A 19,346-nucleotide genomic window follows, 5' to 3' on the forward strand; every position below is an offset into this window, starting at 1 on the left:
CAAGGAGCAAGTGTCTTTTAATTTCACAGCTGTAGTCACCATCTACAGTGATTTTGGAGCCCCCAAAAATAAAGTCTCTCACTGTTCCCATTGTTTCCCCATCTATTGGCCATGAAGTGATGGGACGAGATGCCATGATCTTAGTTTTCTGAATGTTGAGCTTTAAGCCAACTTTTTCACTTTCATAAAGAGGCTCTTTAGTTCTTCTTCACTTTCTGCCATAAGGGTGGTGTCATCTACATATCTGAGATTATTAATATTTCTCCTGGCAATCTTGATTCCAGCTTATGCTTCATCCAGCCCAGTATTTCTCATGATGTATTCTGTAAATAAGTTAAACAAGCAGGGTGACAATATACAACCTTGACGTACTCCTTTCCCTATCTGGAACCAGTCTGTTGTTCCATGTCCAGTTCTAACTGTTGCTTCTACCTGCATACAGATTGTTCAGGAGGCAGGCCAGGTGGTCTGGTATTCCCATCTCTTGAAGAATTTTCCACACTTTGTTGTGATCCACACAGTCAAAGGCTTTGGCGTAGTCAATAAAGCAGAGATAGATGTTTTTCTGGAACTCTCTTGCTTTTTCGATGATCCAACTGATGTTGGATATTTGCTCTCTGGTTCCTCTGTTTTTTCTAAATTCAGTTTGAACATCTGGAAGTTCACAGTTCACATACTGTTGAAGACTGGCTTGGAGAATTTTAAGCATTATTTTGCTAGCGTGTGAGATGAGTGCAATTGTGCGGTAGATTGAGCATTCTTTGGCATTGCCTTTCTTAGGGATTGGAATGAAAACTGACCTTTTCCAGTCCTGTGGCCACTGCTGAGTTTTCCAAATTTGCTGGCAGATTGAGTGCAGTGCTTTCACAGTATTATCTTTAAGGATTTGAAATAGCTCAACTGGAATTTCATCACCTCTACTAGCTTTGTTCATAGTGATGCTTCCTAAGGCCCACTTGACTTCCCATTCCAAGATGTCTGGCTCTAGGTGAGTGATCACACCAGCGTGACTATAGGTCCATACAAACACTTGAGCAAATTTACATTATAGCTGCTCCATTTGTAATAGGCAAAAACTACCAAATATCCAAAACAACCCAGATATCCATCAATGGTGGATGGACAAACTGTGGTGTATCTATACAATGGAATACTACTCTGTAACAAAAGGAAGGAATGGAGACACTCAACAGCACAGATGAATCTCAAAACAATGGTACTGAAATAAACCGGGGAGGTGGCGGGGGGGAAGAGTATATACTGACTGGATTAATAAAATTTTAACAAATGCAAACTCAAATGTAGTGACAGAAAGCAAAGTAGTGAGGGCCTGGGGAAAGAGGGCAGGAGATGCAGGAGGGAGAAATGAAAAAAGAGCAAAAGTACTCGCTGCGGGAGAAGGATGTGTGTTAGTCACCTCGACTGCAGTGCATATACACCTCAAGGGTATGTATAAAGGTCAAAATGCGCCAAATCGTACACTTTTTTTTTTCAAATCATACACTTTCAATACATGTAATTTATTATACTAGGGGTTTCTCAGGTAGCTCAGTGGTAAAGAATCCACCTGCCAAAGCAGAAGACACAGGAGACATGAGTTCAATCCCTGGGTCGGGAAGATCCCCTGGAGGAGGAAATGGCAACCCACTCCATTATTCTTGCCTGGAAAAATCCCATGGGCAGAGAAGCCTGGCAGACTACAGTCCACGAGGTCGCAGAGAGTCGGACACGACTGAGCATGCACTCAGTGGATATATAATAAACTTATGTGTGCAAGCTCAGCTGTGTCCAACTCTTTTGAGCCCATGGACTGTAGCCGACCAGACTCCTCTGTCCACGGGACTTTTTCAAGCAAGATCACTGGAGTGGGTTGCCATTTCCTCCTCCAGGGGCTCTTCCCGACCCAGGGATCGAACTCACATCTCACGTGTCTTCTGCATCGGCAGATGAGCCACCTAGGAAGCCCATACATCCAATATACTCAATAAAGCTTTTCTTTTTTGAAAAAGAAGGCTTAGCTTGCTCAGAAATTCATTCAAATACAGAAATTTAGATGACCAGACTCGATGTCAGTACTGCGCTGGGAACACCAGTTATGAGTATTCCTTTGTCTGGTGGCAGTGTCCACAGAAGCAGCTGGGTGCGTGGGCTCCAATGAATGGATGAGTGGCAAATCTTGGTTCATGCCCACACCTTCCCTCAGCTTGTCTTTGTGACCTTGGGCAAGTTACTTTATCTTTATCTTTCCCAGTCCCAGCTTCTCAGCTATAAGATGGAGATAATAATAGTATTGATAGAATAGGGCTGTTGAGAGGATTAAAACAAAATCTACACACAAGGAGCAATCAGCTCAGTACCTGCATGATGTAAATAGAGAAGAACTGACAGTGACTGTCCTTGTTATTTCCATGAGGCTGAAAATCTGTGACTTAAATTCAGAAATGCCTAATCTTGGTTTTGGATTGTAAGGATGTGATGTTTATCTCCTTTCAGCTCTCTGCATTTTCTAAATTTTTATATTGAATATATTCTCTTTTTTATACAAAACTATTTTAAGAGAAAAAAAAAGATTTATTTGTTTAGCTAAACTTTTCTCCAAGTCTCTGGATGAAAACAAGATTTTTAAAAGCCAATCTCCTCCAACATGATAGAGGTCTGCCCTCAGATGAAAATGTCAGGGGTGGGAGGGACGGAAATGCGCTGGACTCAGAAGTCAGAAACCCAGTGTCTGGCCAAGACTACAGCTCACTTGCCTTCTCCTTGGTCAAGTCTGCATCAAAGCCACACAAGATCTGTTCCAGCCTCCCAACTCCCAGTTCCCACGCGCTCAGGAGGAGCATCTAGAGAAGACAGGGAACAGGACTCGTCTACTCCAGGAGCTCAGCGTCTGCTTCCACAGCTCAAGGATGTCTCTCCATCATAAATAAACGGGGCATCCTCCTGGTCTCTCTTCTGGTCTGACTGCCCTAAATGTAGGAGTGCTCTCCCTCCCCTAGGAAACGCAGCTCCCAAATCCCACCCTCCCTGGGCACTGTTCCATTAGTCAATTTCCTTTGCTTCCTTCCTTGTGCCTAAAAATATGCTCATGACCCACTTAAAATAAATACCCTGCTTTTGACCCAGCATCTCTCATCACCTGTCTCTAAGACTAGCAGACAGGTTGCCTCTACTTCCTCTCCCCAATTCTGTATAACCCAGCCTCCTCACATGCCTCCACTCCCTCTTTCACAGATGGTTCTAGCTGCACGCCACAGTGGTTCTCTGCCCTGGCTGCACTTGAGGGTACTCTAATGATGCTAATGCCCAGCGGCTCTCCTGTGACCTATAGCCCAGCCACCAGGTTCCAGCTCCCAGGTGAGACTCCAGTGCGGCCAAGGTGGAGAACCCCATGCTGAGGTCCTGTCGCCAACCCCACAGCCATCCATCCTCTCACCTTGTTCTCCCGCCTCTCTGCTGCCAACCAGGGCCTCCCTCAAGCTCTCCTGCCCTTGGTGTCCTGGACATTATACCGTTCAGTGCCCCATTCCCCTCCAGCTGTTGAAGATTCCACTTCCTCTCCAGGCACTGGATGAGGTGAAAGGTAACACTGTCCTCTGAGGAGATTTACCCAAGTTCTGTGCATCTGCTTGAACAGCACACAATTATGCCCCGCCCCCCCCGCCCCCACCCCACCCCCACCCCGCCCCCAACCTCCTCCTGGAGTTTTAGTCCCAGGTCTACATCAAAAACCAGATGTGTCTGCCATCACCTAAAACTCAACTTCTCCAAAGTTAAGACACCATCTTCCCCATTTCTGACAAAGGGACCATCAAATGTCTTATCTAGAAAACTTAAGAGGTGTCTCTTTCATCCTACCTTCCTGGTCCTCCAACAGCACCTGTCCAGTCCCAAACTGTCCATTCCGTCTTATAGTCCATTCCCATGACCTGTGCTGAGCCAGAGCCTCTGGGCAGTGCAGCATGTCTCACCCTCCTTTTCCTAAGCCCACTCTGTGTGAGCAGCCAAGGTCCCAGGCCCACCCCTCTCCCGGCCACCAGTTTGCATCCTGCCACCCGAGGGTGATGTGTTCTGTGACTCACGTTTACTCCAGCTGTTCAGGTGAGTCACGCATGTGCATAGGAGACCATGCTGTGTGAAAAGCAGCAATCCACAGACTCCAGACACACGTGACAGGAGTCACGAGTTGGGGGGAGCTGTCACCAAGCCCAGAATCTCTGACTCTGTCCAGGTCACAGGAGGCAAACCCTCTGATTTTCTGGGTACCAAACATTCTACTCTGTGCTGGGGCTGGAGATGACTTCACCAGTTGGAAGCTCAGTGGAGAACTTACCAACACTCTGCTCTGTCCTTAGAAAGCAGCAGAAATCTAGAGCTAAGAGAAGAGAGAAAGGGGTGTGGGGCCCAAAACAACAAAGAGCATTGCACCTGGCACATACTTTGTGCTCAGTGAGGAATGAGTCGTAAGTGGACACATGAACAAGATCAGGGCTGTGTAACAAAAAACCTCCCTCACAATGTCTAGAAGTCTTCAATCACATCACTCCCTATTCCACCAACTATTTAATATGCTTTGGAATCCAACAAACATCTTCTTTTAATCATATAAATATGGGAAGCATTAAGGGGCTAATTTAATTGAAAATGTTTCATCCAATCACCTGTTACACACTGGGATCTGAGAAAACTAATAGGGATTGCAGAAAAAGTGGCTGCAGGACCAGGGGATCCCCCAATACAAGCTGCAGGAGCCGGAAGGATGGGGGAGGGGGCAGTGGGACGATTACTGGAGGCCCTGGGCAGCCAGGCCTGGATAGGGGGACCGGGGACCTTGAAATGGCAAAGACGGAGCAGCAGTTCATAAAAAGGGGAAGCAGACTGGAGACGGAACACCCGGTCTTACAGCCTTTGAGAAAATAAATAGAAACTGGATCCTCCCAAGAGTGAAGACAAGCTTGCAGGCTTGTTCACCTCCAACATCTGGCTCCACGGTTGGACTGGGGGAGAAATAAGGGCTAGGGAGTGAGGGTGTAGTTTCTCTATTTGATGATATGAAGCTCTGGCCTGTGAGGCTTTGGTTTCTGGGGTTGGAACGAGTCACACACAAGGGGCTACAAGGTCTGACAAAGGAAGAAGGTCACTCAAAGGACCAAGAACAGGCTTCTATCCTCCCTGCCCACTTCCAGACTGTCCCTGGGTCCCCCTGATCAGCTGCCCACGTCACATGGACTTTTGCCCACTGGGCAAGGTGGCTCCATGGGGAAGCCATCGGGAGCGGAAAGCTTTTCTGGGCATCAGCTTCAGGCTAGCTGTGCTTGGCACACAAAACAAGTGTGCAGGCAGAGTTCATATCACAGTAACTGAATACAAATGCAGCTTAAAAGGGTACAGTGAGGCTCAAAGGGAACAGGCTAGAAGAGGTCACTACAGAACAGAAGCACCAGTGAGTTATTGGGCAAAAAAGCCACTTCAGAGGAAACACCTAGCACCTGGAGTTTGGAAGGACCCTCAGAGGTTGGCTCAACCATGCTCTGCCCTGTGTAGGAACCTTTTGTCTGGCACCCCAACCACATGGGCCTGGGGTCCCCATACAGATCCACTGTCACATCTGGCAGCCTGTTCCACGCCAAACAGAGGTCTTTGTTAGACAATTCTCCCTTGTCTTGAACATGAACCTGTTTCTCTGTGGCCACCCAGGTATGTTCCCTGGAACAGCCCTCCTCCATAGTCATGTCTGAGGTCAGGAAACACGCTTCTTCCTGTGGTGTCTCTCCTCCTGGTTAACCTTTAACCACTCCTCAGAGGTGTGGTTTCCAACCCCAGCACCGTCCACTCACCCTCTCTGTTCTCCAGCATCAATCTCTGTTTTAAACACAGCCCCAGAGGCACATGCAGGGCCCAGGATGTAGCCTGGCTGCAGAGGAAGGAGGGGCTGGGACCGAGAGTGGCTGGGTCTTCTGACAGGCTCACGGAAGCTGTGGGTCCTGATGCTCACATCCCAGTGACCTTCTCACACACAGGGACCACATCAGAGCATGGCAAGTGTGAGAGGGAGGTTCAGATATGCCCTGTGGGAGGGTGGGGGAGAGCCTGGCACATCGATATCTAGGAACCCAAGAAAAGCTAACACCCCACCCAACAGCCTTAGAGGACATGGGTTGGGTCACCCAAAGGCAGGCTGCCTTGTTCACCTCAGCTTGCTCGTTTCTGTTCGGAGACAAGGCCCACAGTACTGTCATTGGCAGACAGAGTTCAATACAGGGGAGGCCTTGGGTCAGGATGCCGTGTAGCTAGCAGTTTCTGCGAGGACAGAAACACCAGCTTTAATCATGGGGTTCTCTGTTCTCAAATCGGCCTATCTAAGTAAAAGCAATGGTCACTCAAACACCTGGTCCTCCAGCCAGGTGTCGACACAGCCACGGGCCTCAGTTGTCATGGAAGAGTCACCAGCCACACACACCCTCACTGCTGGGAAGGATGCACCATTTGAGAAAGTGTCTCCACAGCGCTATGTGGGAGAGCCAAACAGCAGAGCCACAGTTCCCAGATGCTGGAAAATTATAAATGCGAAAGGGGATTCAGAGTTCCCATCTCACAGATGGGAAAGCCAAGGGCAAAAACACGCATTACTCCAAGGGCTGGGCTCTGGCAGTGCCCGGACCTTGGCATGGTACCTGAGGTTTCCCTAGCAAACCCAGAGGCTGCTGGAGCCTCCTTATAACTGTTTCTGGTAAACAGGATGCTCTGCGCTCCAGAGGACAGCAGCATGTGCGGCCGTCTCCCCAGGGACAGACTTGGTCCTGGCTCTACTGCTGGTGAACTGAGTCACATGGGAAACCAAAATGCTTCCTGAGACCAGGACCCGCCCTCTTTGGAAGCACTCCCCTCCCACCTCTCTGCTATTGTGTGGCCACAAAACGCAGCAGGCTCTCTAAGGTCAAGGTTAAGAACTCTGTCTCTGGAGCTGGGAGAGTGGGTACAGTTCCATCTCTGGTTCTGTCATTTCCAGTTGTAAGACCTTCTAATGCTACTCAACCTTTCCAGGCTTGTTTTGATCATCAAAATGGGACAATATAAAACTACTTTCAATGGATTAGGTAAAACAAGCCCCATGAAGTACGTGGCAAAGAAGCCTGGCTCTCAGCCAATGATAATCAATATCATCATCAGCATCACAGCCTCAGGGCCAACACAGGGAGGCAAAGAGACAAAGGTGATCCCTTGAAGGGAAAGAACACTTACTTAACCCTGGGTCCCCCAAGCCAGACCTTCGACAGAGTCTGTGCATTCCGCCAGTACTTTAGACTGTGATACAGGCATCTGTCGTCCAACTGGAGAGATACTCCCGGGGCGGGAGCTGTGGCTTCATCATCTGTGTATCTCTCACAGCACCTAATGGGGCATCCTGCAGACAAGTAAATGCCCAACAAACTTCCAAAGTCACAACTGAAACACTTTGTGTGTTGACCTTTCAGGCAAGCACAGAGAGAGAATAGGTTTGAGGGAGGAAATGAGGAAGGGAAGAAGACAGACCTGAACAGCCAAGGTGCAGAACCCATAGCAGAGCTGAGCTTGGGGACCAAGGAGTCTCAATTCCAACAATGCACATGAGGAAAAACAAAGCTGGATTCTCCTTGATTCACTTCCCCAATCATGTGGCCATTCAAGCCTATTTCTGTCACTTTGTAACAGTAAACATGCTCTCATCAGTAGTTTGTTCCGTTTCCATCCATGCTTTGCAGTGAAAAATCTTTTTAAAAAATCTGTCTGTGGTTCAACTTATGGGTGAAAATGTCCCACTTCACTCCTCAGGGAAAAGAAATCTCAGCCCATGACTCAGGATTTAGACATTCATCTGCAGCCCAAGCCCTAACAACATGCAGTAGAACATGTATAATGTAGATTGTTATGATAAGTCCAACCTGAACTAAAGACAACATTTGCAGTATATGAGGCTGAACTATATGCATTTTCAACTTTTGTAGGAGAAACTATCAATAATCAAATATCAAATTTCATTGATAGTAAAATGTCCATGATTTTACATGGTTCTATTTAACGTTTACAAATAGGTTGTTCTATTTCCTTTCAGTGGATCTGCAAGCTCAGATCAAATCTCAGAGGACGAGGACTTTTTCTCATCTTTCTTTAGTTTTCCTCCCCGTACCTGTCACTGAGCACTTACTGGGCACACAATAAACATTCCTGAGTTGGAAAGTATGGTCCAGTAACAGTACTTCTGGTTCTACTTCAGAGGACATGTGAAGTATGTGTGAATGACATGGAGCACGTGGGAGGCAGGCAGACTTGGGCATCCTAAACTTCAGAAGCATAAAGGAACCAGTGAGGACAAAGCATCTCCTTGTTTACCAAATGTTCAAGGAGAAACTGCCGTGTGCAGGCAATGAGCTTGGTGCTGCCGAACCAGGTGGTGTGAAAACAGATATGGTTCCCTGCCTTCAGGAAGCTTCCAGTCTCACAGGGGAGGCAGACATCACTCAAGGAGTAGCTCAAATAAAACTAAAATATAACTGTCATTGACATGACCAAGGGCCTGGTGCACGGGGACTCCAACCTCTTCAAGAGGATCAGTCAGGGAAGGCTTCCTTGACACAAGGCAAGCAAGCAGAGGTCCCAAGTAGGCAGAGAACAAACATTAAAAGAGGGTTCATGGGAGGAGAAGGGAGGGATGCATGGGCACTGGAATGCTCTGCATGATATGATACTGGGGGACACATGTCATTATATCTGTCCAAACCCATAGAACCACCAAGAAAAACCTTGTGTCAACTACGGATCTTGTGAGATAGTGATGTGTCATTCTGCTCGGGGAGGCTGTGTATGGGGGGAGGGTATATGGGAACTCTGTGTACTTCCTGTTCAATTTTACTATGAACAGAGAACTGCTCTTAAAAAATACAGTCTATTAATTTTTTTTAATTTTTGAAAGAAATGCAAGAATACAGGGGAGGAGTATTCCAAGCAGAGGAGACAGCAGGTGCAAAGGGCCTCCTATGAGTCAGAGTAATGGACTGAAGGTCACTGTGACTGGAATGTAGAGGCCAGGATGGAGGCTAGAAGAGCAGTATCAGGAGAGCCCAAGAATAAACCCTTGTCACTTTCCCCCTTTTCCTCAAATAGAGCAAAAATGAGCCCATAATCCGAAACACTGACATTCTTGCCAGGTATTGAAATACAGCCTCATTCATTGAAGGGGCCTTCTAACTTTTCCCAGCTTGAGTCCTCCTGCCATCGTCAGCCAAGGGAGCCAAGGTGTGGGGACAGCTATGCAGGCAACCGAGACATGGGCTTCCCTGGTGGCTCAGTGGTAAAGAAACTGCCTACCAATACAGGGGACACAGGTTTGATCCCTGGGGGGATCCCACATGCTACAGGACAACTAAGCCCATGAGCCACAACTACTGAAGCCCACTCGCCTACAGCCTGTGCTCCACAACTAGAGAAGCCACGCAATGAGTGTGTGTGCCACACACCACAACTACAGAGGAGCATCCGCTCACCACAACTAGAGAAAAGCCCACGCAACGGTGAAGACCCAGAACAGCCATTAATTAATTAATTTAAAAAGTGAGACACAAACTCTTCACCTGTGCCTTCTTGATAACTCTGAGTTGTAACTCTGTCCGTTCCTACCGCTCGTGTAGAACCAGCAGCTGTGAGCAGGACAGTGAGGCCTACAGCACAGCTCACAGGGAGGAGGCAGAACAAGGACATATCACTCGAAGGACCAAGACAGATGAGTGATTCAAAAGTTCACATTAAACCACGTGTGCACGCTCAGTCGCACCTCACCCTTTGAGACCCTGTGGACTGCAGCCCACTAGGCTCCTCTGTCCATAGGATTCTCCATGCAAGAATACTGGAGTGGGTTGCTGTTCCCCCCTCCAGGAGATCTACTCAACCCAGGGATCGAACCTGGTTCTCCCACATTGCAGGTGGATTCTTTATCATATGAGCCACCAGGGAAGCCCCACATTAAACCACCACCATCTGCAAAACAGAAAGCCAAGGAGAACCTTTACCACCTCCGACAAAAACACCTCATGAGCATGGACAGAGGGCCCATGTGCCTGCCCACACAGCCCCACAGCCTCCATGGACCACAGGGAAATCCAACACTTACCCGGGCTTCACAAAGACCAGGGGAAGAGCAAGCAGGGTGGGGAGCATTAGGCCCCAGAAACCATTGTGTGATCTGCTAGCAGAAACAGCTCACACACGCCGAGACAGGTAACTCAGAAAGCAAGGCTGTTGTCTACACTTTTCAGTTCGTACTTGGAAAAATGACAAGTCTCAGATCTAAAAGAAATCAGACAACAGTCAAAAGAAGCCAAATCAACTCCAGGGGAGGTTGGGCAGAGTGAAAACCTCTCAGAGCTGAGCCTGCCTCCAGCACTGGGGAATTCTCCACCCCCTGCTGTATCCACAGCAGCCCCTGCCTGGCCTGGACTCAAGCCTGAACCAGGAGAGACAAAACGTAAAAGCAAGGCAAAGGGGCACAAACAAGGCCATGACATGTCCTTTGTGAAAAGGGGCACTGACAGTACAACTGGATTGCACCCTGGACTTCCTCCCCTCCAGCCCCACCTCCCTGCACCCTCCAGCTGAGCACCCAGACCACCATGGGGCCATTAGTAGCAAAGAGACACAGTTTGAATCGGGACAAGAGGACTCTAAATCAAGTCCTCTCTGCTCTGCATGGCTACTTCCCAAAGTGCCCAGTACCAGGAAACAGACAGGGCTTGGGCTTTAGGATGAACTGGAACTGGTTCAAACCTGGCTCTACCTGCAACCAACAGTCAGTATAATGAACCTCGTGATACTCAGTTTCCTCACCTGTAAACTGGGCACTACAGCATGCGTGCTGTTGTGTCTGACTCTTGGCGGCCCTAGGACTATAGCCTGCCAGGTTCCTCTGTCCATGGGGATTCTCCAGGCAAGAATACTGGAGTGGGTTGCGTTTCCTCCTCCAGGGGATCTTCCTGATCCCGGGACTGAACTCATGTCTCTGGCATCTCCTGCATTGGCAGGCAGATTCTTTACTGCTGAGCCCCCAAACTGTGCACCAACATCACCAATACACTGCAGGACTGTTGTGAGAACCAGAGCTAGTGCATACAAAACACCTGGAGCAAGGATGATGGGGGGCAGGGGCAGCCATTATTTTGTTTCCAGAGGCCCAGAGAATCTGCATTCCCAGGAAGTCTTATCAGAGGAAGCTGTCCCTCCAGCCTCTCTGGGGCTGTGGCCCCCATTTTACATTAGGGTGCTCTCACTAGTCAAGGGATAAAGGACCCATGCCATGCCAAGACTGTTTACATGCAAACTTACTTTGTTTGCTTTGAGACATACTTAACTACCTATTTCTGAGAAGACATACAATGCTTAAAAATTTAATAAATAATGCAAAATTAGGTAATTGAGATTAGAACAGAAAAATCTATCTAAAGGGTAAGATGCATAAATGTTAGGGGACTAGAAGGGGAGGCCGAAAGGGAAACAGGCTGGGTTGCAGAGATCCGACTTTTCTGTCTGACGGGAGTGAGCAGCCCACAGAATCCACATAGCCAGGACACACCCAGCCAGGCATAACTTTGCAAGGAACTTCTTTGACTTGAGAGCCCCAGAGAACAGCAAAGCCGCGACTGAGAACTCAGAGGCCCCTGGCAGCCCCCTCCCTTCCTGTTTCCCCAGGGCACCAGCTCTCCGTATTTGGGGAGAAGAGGAAAGCAGCCATGGTTCCAATCTGAACCACTCATCACACTTCCACCTACGCAATTTCAGAATAAACAACTTAGAGTCAACTTCCAGGAAGTCCCAGGAGAGCAACAGAAGCAGTAATAGGGGAAACCATTATTCAGACCAAGAGAAAGTTTAATAACAGGTCTCTAGGTAAAAAGAAATTGGGGGTAATGGCACTCCCTCATTCCAGCCCAGGCCAGTAGAGCCTCGGGAAAAACACCTGCATTGGTGACAGAGGGGTTCCTTAGCTGTGGCTGCTGGTCCACGGCCTCTCCTAACAATGTGACCTGCAGTGGGGAGAGATGGCAACTCAGAACGTCCACTCGTAGAAGCAGAGTTCTACTTAACCTAAATACAATCCTAAGTAGAAACAGACTGTCTCCTCCTTTTTGCAAAGAGCGGCTTCCCAAGAAATGTAAAGTCAGCCGTCAGGGTGGGATTTAAGACCAGTCATGTGAGCATTCCATACCCCTGAGTCCCTCTAGTTGGTAACTATCAGTCCATCCTAGGGAAGCCAGAGTGAGAATGAAATCAGAACAAAGCGCCCCTGTGGGCTGGGAGGTAGGCCTATTATCAGCTCCATCTCCAGGGCATGGGGTCAGAGGAAGACAGCGGCTGGGGCTGCCTAGCCAGCTCCAGCCTGCAGATCATCTCTCCAACTGCAGAGATCACAGGCCTGCTGGCGCCGTCACATTCAGTTTGTAGGATTAAGAGGAAGGGCCTTTAATCTGGGCAAATCAAGAGGAGGCAGAAAATACAGTCAACAAAATAATGCATGCTTAGGGCTTTTAAAAGAACTTTAAAAATCTCATTATCATTGAAATCTAATTAGCATTAACAATCTAAACACTGAAACAAATGATATCTAGGATTTACTTCAAATAATGGGAAATAAAATGGTTAGGAATACAAATGAAACAAGACTGGCTACAGATTGGTAACTGCCCAAGAATGGACCATGGGTACATGGGGTTTTATTTAACTATCTTCTCTATTCTCACATGTTTGAAATGTTCCATTACAAAATTTAAAAATCACATGTTATTTATTGTGAAAATTTAAGTAAAATATGAAATTAAAAAACAAAGAAAAAAATAAAAGCCACACATAATCCTATCACTAGAGTCAACTGCTGTTAACACTTTGGTCTACTTATTTCCAATCTTTTCTGTTATTTTTCTCTTTTGTTTGAACAATAGGGTCATACCTCTATACTGTTTTATCACTTGCTTTTCTTCTCTTAATTTATCTTAAGAATTATTCAAGTGCTCAAATATTCTTATAGGGTATGATTGTTACAGCCTTTCCTCAATAGACAGGTGATTTCCGATATTCAGCTGCTATAAATAAGCCTGTGGTCAACCAGGATAGATGACATTTGTTATAAATAGGTGATTTCAACTGAGAAAGAAACTGCTTGATAGGTACTCAAACAAAGAGTGACACAGCACAATGGAAAAAGAATGGCAAAGAGAAAAGCTGGGGTCTCATCAAGCTGCCTAGTTCCAAGCAATTAAGTAACTTTCCAGAGACTCCCCACAGCAAAGGGCAAGGTGGGGAATTAAAAAAAAAAAAAAAAACGCCGAAAGATATAAAACTGAAACACACACTAAAATGCCTCTTAGCCAACAATTCATAACCAGGCGCAGGCACTGAGTTTAAGAAATCTGTTAGCATCTCCACTGCAACACTCAAGTCTTAAAATATTGAGCTTTCAAAGGGAAGGATATTGTCATGGGTCTGGGACAACAAGGGAAGGTACTGTGGGCAAAGAACAAATCAAACAGCTTCTCACAGACCACCAAAGCTCCAGCATTCCATCACGCCATTCTGATTGCTCTAATCAAACAGAATTAATATAACTGGACAGTGCACAGGCCTGTCACTGGGTTCTTCCCCCTAAGCCTTAAAGATGACTTTCCCCTCAAAAAGAAAACCCACAATATCCCCAGGATGGGGCGATGAGAGTGATCCTGTGTTTTCCCTGCACTATTTTTTTCTGCCAAGCAGTGGATTTGGCAGAACATATCTAAAGATAGCACCCTATACAGTCAGTATTTGAATGAGAGTCAAAAACATAATTTTTCTTCCTGAGGCAAATCCATGAACTACTTTGTGACTTACTTGAAAGATTCATAGCTGAATCTAGCTGGGTCCCATCTGCCTTTCTTGGGCTGCTATGAAGCATCAGGGGCCTCTGAATCAAGCCATTCACCTCTGGCCAGCAGCTGGGCAGGGGCCACTCTGCAGTTGTCTTAGGCAGAGGCCACTGTGAGACTTTCCTCTCCGGGGCGGCCCCAAGGACCAGTGGGGCCCCAGAATGTCAGTGGGGCTGAGAAGAGAATTGAGAAGGCTGCGCTGCTTTCTTCACATTTTCCTTTCCCCTTATCTCCCTCTGTCTACCATTTGGGGTTTTATTAATATTTCAGGAAGGACAACCATGGCTCTCTTATCATTTCATAAAGGACTCAGAGGAGAAGTAAGTCTGTGAAGCACTTGACACAGGCTCTCTGAGGTCAGATATGCGGCCTCCCCAAACTGAATTCTAACCTCCCTACCCAGCCCTCCTCCCCTAGACATGGGTGTCCCAACCACCACCCTGCTGCTGAGCCCACTGAAACATTCAAGAAAGTTCTACCAATTATGCATAGTGTATGATGACCACTCTGGAAAAAATTCTGAAGTATGTGTTGGGATAGCAAAATTCAAGAGTGACATTTATTTTTATCTTTTGTTGATGTTATTGGGTTGTTTTGACAGTAGAAAATTATTTTAAGAATAAATTATTACCAACATTCCATTTATATATTTTGCTGAGATTGGAACCTCTCAAAGTCTGAGTTCATTTCTGACCTAAGTCTATGTCCTCCCTCTGGATTCATATATTATAGAGAAACAGGAAAAAGACAAACAGAAACAAAACCAAAAATGACAAGCAATTTCTTTTTTCACTGGATTTCCCCAAGACAGCAATCTTTAGTATTTACAAAAACTGGGTCATAAAGCTCTACAAGGTTCTATGCATATGGCTTGACTCCACCCCTTCCCTCCCCCCGCCAACCCCGCCCTGCCAAAAAGAGAGGAAAAAATCAAATACAGAAACACAGAACAGCTGTCTGCTGGCAAAGACAGCTTCCCACTGCACATAGCCACATAGCCACACCCTGACACAGACACACACCAGCCCCCAGGCATCCCTGCACTCCAGCTGGTTTGACGGCTGTAGATGTCCCCACGGGCCCCACTGAGCTCACCCTCTGATGCAAAGTGGATGGGAGCCCATGGGCTGGGGTGGCTCAAAATATGCAGGCAGTGCCAACGCCCACACTGGTGCCTCTCCATTGACCTCCCATCCGGGGACGGGACCGAAGGGAAGGTTACCTTGCAGACGGCCGCCTGCAGCACCGCATCAAAGCCGCCCTCTGGGGCATCGCGGTTCCGGGACACCCTCTGCTTTCGGACTTCCTCGTTGAAGCTGTCCACTCTGTCCGTGAGAGGCAGCAGGTGGCGGAACCCAAAGGAGGGGACACAGTTTGGGAACAGCTTGTAACTAGAGAGAAAAAGGACAAGAGTCACGTTTCCTTCATTATCTTAAAAGCTTAAACAACAACATACTCTGTGCCTTGATTGAGGGCCCTGAGTGGCACCAATGAATACTCACTCAGCCACCTACCATGCGTCCCTGGAATAGGCACACTGGGGACAACAGAGCAATAACAGTTCCTACCTCCCAAACACAAGTCCTAAACGGCAGGAGAGATAGCACACACTAGGCTCTAAGTGCATGAAATGGACAAACAGGTCAAAAGAAGCAGAGGTAACAATGGGCTTCTGCAGTCTGAGAAAGACGCCACAGAGGAGCCCTGACATGTGCCTTGAAGAGGCAAGGGCCTGGAGCACGGGCATCATAGCTTCAACAGTGCCTGAGGAAGGGAGGGGGTGCTCTTTGGGGCTGACGAAGGCGGGCAGTGTCAAGGGATGGCAGAGTGACTTTACAAAACCAGCTTCTCACATCCACTTTGCTGCTGTCGCATGATAAAAGATCACATAAATCTCTCCTGTCAACCCACTCAGAGACAACCAGGACACACTGGCACATGAGCAAACACGAAATGCAATAGGAATGAAAATGTTCTTCCTGCTTCCTCATTTATTTATAAATATTGGAATGATAAACTATCAGCTCTCCCAGATGCATGCAAAGAGAAATCATTTAGAAGCAAATCATCTTCAAATGGAATATTCTATCTGGAAATTTGGAAAGAGGGAAGTATCACATCTCAATAGAAGATTAATGCCATATCTCTCTCCTGAGTATTCATTGGAAGGACTGATGCTGAAGCTCCACTACTTTAGCCACCTGATGGGAAGAGCCGTCTTGTGGGAAAGGACCCTGATGCTGGGAAAGATAGAGAGCAGAAGGAGAAAGGGGCAAAAGAGGATGAGATGGCTGGATGGCATCACTGACCCAACGGACATGAGTCTGAGCCAATTCCAGGAGATGGTGAAGGACAGGGAAGCCTGGCGTCCTACAGTCCACGGGACTGCAGAGTCAGACATGAGTTAGTGACTGAACAATAACAAAAAACAACTCTCCTGACTGTTGGGTGTTCTCATCTTCAGTCCACAGTAGAGATCCCAAGTGGCAGCGTTCCTGGAGGAAGTTAGATCCCAACCATAGCTGCAGGAGTGTGAGTTGGGCATAGAGCCAACAGAATAGGGTGAGAGGCCTGACACTGCTTCCAGGAAGGCTCACGAGGTACAGGGGGAGAGGGAAGAGTGAACACAAGGCCCTGCGGCAGAAGTGAGCCCAAGGGTGGAGGGCGGCCAGCAAGACTGTAGGGCTGGGAGTCAGAGCAAAGATGGGCAGTGAGGCAGCTGGGGGGCCAGCTGGACAGACTGAAGGTCTGTGGCCATGCTAAGGAAGCCTCTCAGAACAAAGATGAAAACCAAACTTAACAGACAGGCACAAGGGGATGCCTTCATAACCCAATCCAAGCCATGTGCATGGGAAGGGAAGCAGGCTTAGGACCTAGTAGCTCCTGCCTAATTGCACATGGAAGGGCAGCCAGGGCAGATCTGAGAGGCTCCCCTCCTCCATAAGAGGCAACTCTGGACTTTCTAAGAGGCTACGCCACGCCTCTCAGGTCCTTCAGTATCTGCTCCATCAGTCACCAGCTGCAAGCCAGCTGTGGATGGTCAACCCCACTGCCGTAACGGCTGTGGTGCCTCCCGGATGAGGAGAACTATCAGAGGCTGTCCCTGTTTGCCTTGCCTTTGTTTCACTCCTTCTTCCTTCCACCTAAATCTTTCCCCACCCCTTGTGCTTGCACAGATCAAGCTTGTCTATAACCCATGACTCCAGGCCGTCCAAACTTTCTATTCCCATTCTCAGCTGACCATAAAGAGAAAGGTCACGGAAATTGTATTCCCAGATGGAAATAGGAAGTGAGCTGAGAAACAGGAAGTGAGTCCCATCGTGGTGCTCTGACAAATAGAGGGACCCAGGAGGAAAAAAATGTACACAGACTCTTCCTCACCCTTTGAGCAACTTCACCCTGTGCTGTGCTAGCCCATGGTTGCAGACTACAGGTATTTACTGTTTTGGCTGATGGGGTTGGTTGAGGAAGGGAAGAATAGAACAGCAACTGCTGTTCAATGAGAAAACCAGAAAAGCTCAGCTAAATCAGCATTTTTTACCTTTTCCTTCCCTTCCTGCAAAGGACAGTTAAATAGATACATTTTTACTGTGGAGAATTACTATTAATAATCAGGAACTAGAGAATGCATTTACCAGAGAGAAGCCTTCACTGCAGAGAACTTTACTACAACCAAACCAGAGGCACCTCTTAGAGAGGAAAACAGCATTGTCACACAGGCTCTGTTGAATGTCTCTGCAGTCACTGGAAAAGAATGTCACCTGTGACTAGCTATTTTCCCCCGGGAGAGCTGACTGAGTGACCTGAAGATCTGGGTGTTTGATGGTCTTGTGTCAGGAAGCCCGCCCACCCCCCAACCTGTGTCTGTGCTGTAGGACCCCAGTTTAGGGCCTACTAAATCTTTACTAAATTAAGGATTATGAACCAGGAAGTGAATAAAATATATATGCTTAAAGAGCCTGGGGGCACATGTGTGTATAAAAAGTGAATCCCCTTTGAAGACACTGCTGCTAAGTCGCTTCAGTCGCGTCCGACTCTGTACGACCCCATAGATGGCAGCCCACCAAGCTCCCCCGTCCCAGATACTAGATCTAGGCAAATTCAGAAAACAGCCTAGTGCTTCAGAACAATAATACTGTGGACCGTGGAGCTGACAGAGAAAGACCTTCTCTCTTCTTCTAAACAAAGAGAACTGCTGTGTAAAAATCTAATCTTGAAAAATGTTAATATGTAGCCAAGACTGAAAGCTTCGCAGGGAAATCCCAGGTGCCAGGAACTGAGAAGAAAGCACTGCACAAGTGAATGGACTTAAGAGTAGGTGGGAGGTAGTGAGCAGAAAAAGTAGTGAGCAGGGATCTCAAGGCAAAGGGCCCTCTGCCGCCCTCCACCCCCACCACGGCATGTTGTCAGACAGGCTGGGACCTGGGCCCCGTCGTTGCAGTGCTGCAATGCTTGCACCTGGACACAGCTCTCCTCAAGCAACAAAATACAAAGAAACTGTGCAAGACTGAGTGCATGTGCAGCTGGGGCAGATTCTGGACAAAAGATACAAAGAGACCAAAAAACCCATCTGCCACTTTTAAAGAGCCTGGAGTAAAAAGCAGAGGTCAGGAGCAAAAGCAGGGTATTACACATGCCCCCTTGCAGGCAATACCACTGAAGGGGTGGACGGACCACCTAAGCCCCACCTCCAGCCCTGACCCCTGGATACTCCCCTACCCTCACCCCATATAAAGAACAAGCTCACCACCACCCCTTCAGAGTAGGGGGTGGGGGTGGAATGGGAAGCAAGCGAGCAAGAGAACCTGTTGATCGCTCTTTCTTGCCCCTGCTACAGCAGAGACCTCAATAAAGCCTTGCCTGAATTTCTCGTCTGGCCTCTGATTAATTTCTATTGCTTAAGGGGACCTGACAGAGAATCTGGGGCTTGGGGCCAGGTTCTATCAGGGATGATAGACTTCAGCCACGCAGGGTCAAGCACTGGAACAGGGTTCTCTGCATAAAGTTGTGGGCCACAAAGAGATGCCCTTGTCACTAAAATCAAAACCAGAAAAATTCCAGCCCCTGGCTTGGGAGAGAAGCAAGGAAGATGCACTCCAGGCCCAGGGTGAGATGAATCACCCACAAAGACTGTAACTCCAGTCCTGAAAAAGTCAGAATTCATTACTTTTACAAGGAAGGAACCCCCTGCTGAGAAACAAAACAGGAGAACTAGTCCCACCGTGAGACTTGGAGGATCCTGGAAGCAGGGAACAAAAAACCACCCTGCAGGGAAGTCAGCATACCTGGGACACATGATCCCCTGATGGAAAACAACCTCTTCTGTAGAGGAGCTAATGAAAACGTTACAGACCCTATGAGAAATAAACCACCATGAAGGAATGTCAGCAAATGCAACCAACTGAAGGATCTCCAAGAAACAGATAG

General features: G+C 47.7%; 1 protein-coding gene across 2 annotated transcripts in view; it reads right to left on the minus strand.

Moving 5' to 3' along the window:
• Positions 1–19,346, minus strand: part of ITGB5 (integrin subunit beta 5) — a 113,379-nt gene that overhangs the window by 57,855 nt on the left and 36,178 nt on the right. For both annotated transcript variants that reach the window (XM_043473195.1, XM_043473194.1), the window contains exon 5: positions 15,142–15,310. In XM_043473195.1, the coding sequence (XP_043329130.1) occupies positions 15,142–15,310 (169 nt within the window). The remainder of the gene's footprint in view (positions 1–15,141; positions 15,311–19,346) is intronic.

The sequence above is a fragment of the Cervus canadensis genome, chromosome 7 (genome assembly GCF_019320065.1).
Source record: "Cervus canadensis isolate Bull #8, Minnesota chromosome 7, ASM1932006v1, whole genome shotgun sequence".
Lineage (NCBI taxonomy): Eukaryota > Metazoa > Chordata > Mammalia > Artiodactyla > Cervidae > Cervus > Cervus canadensis.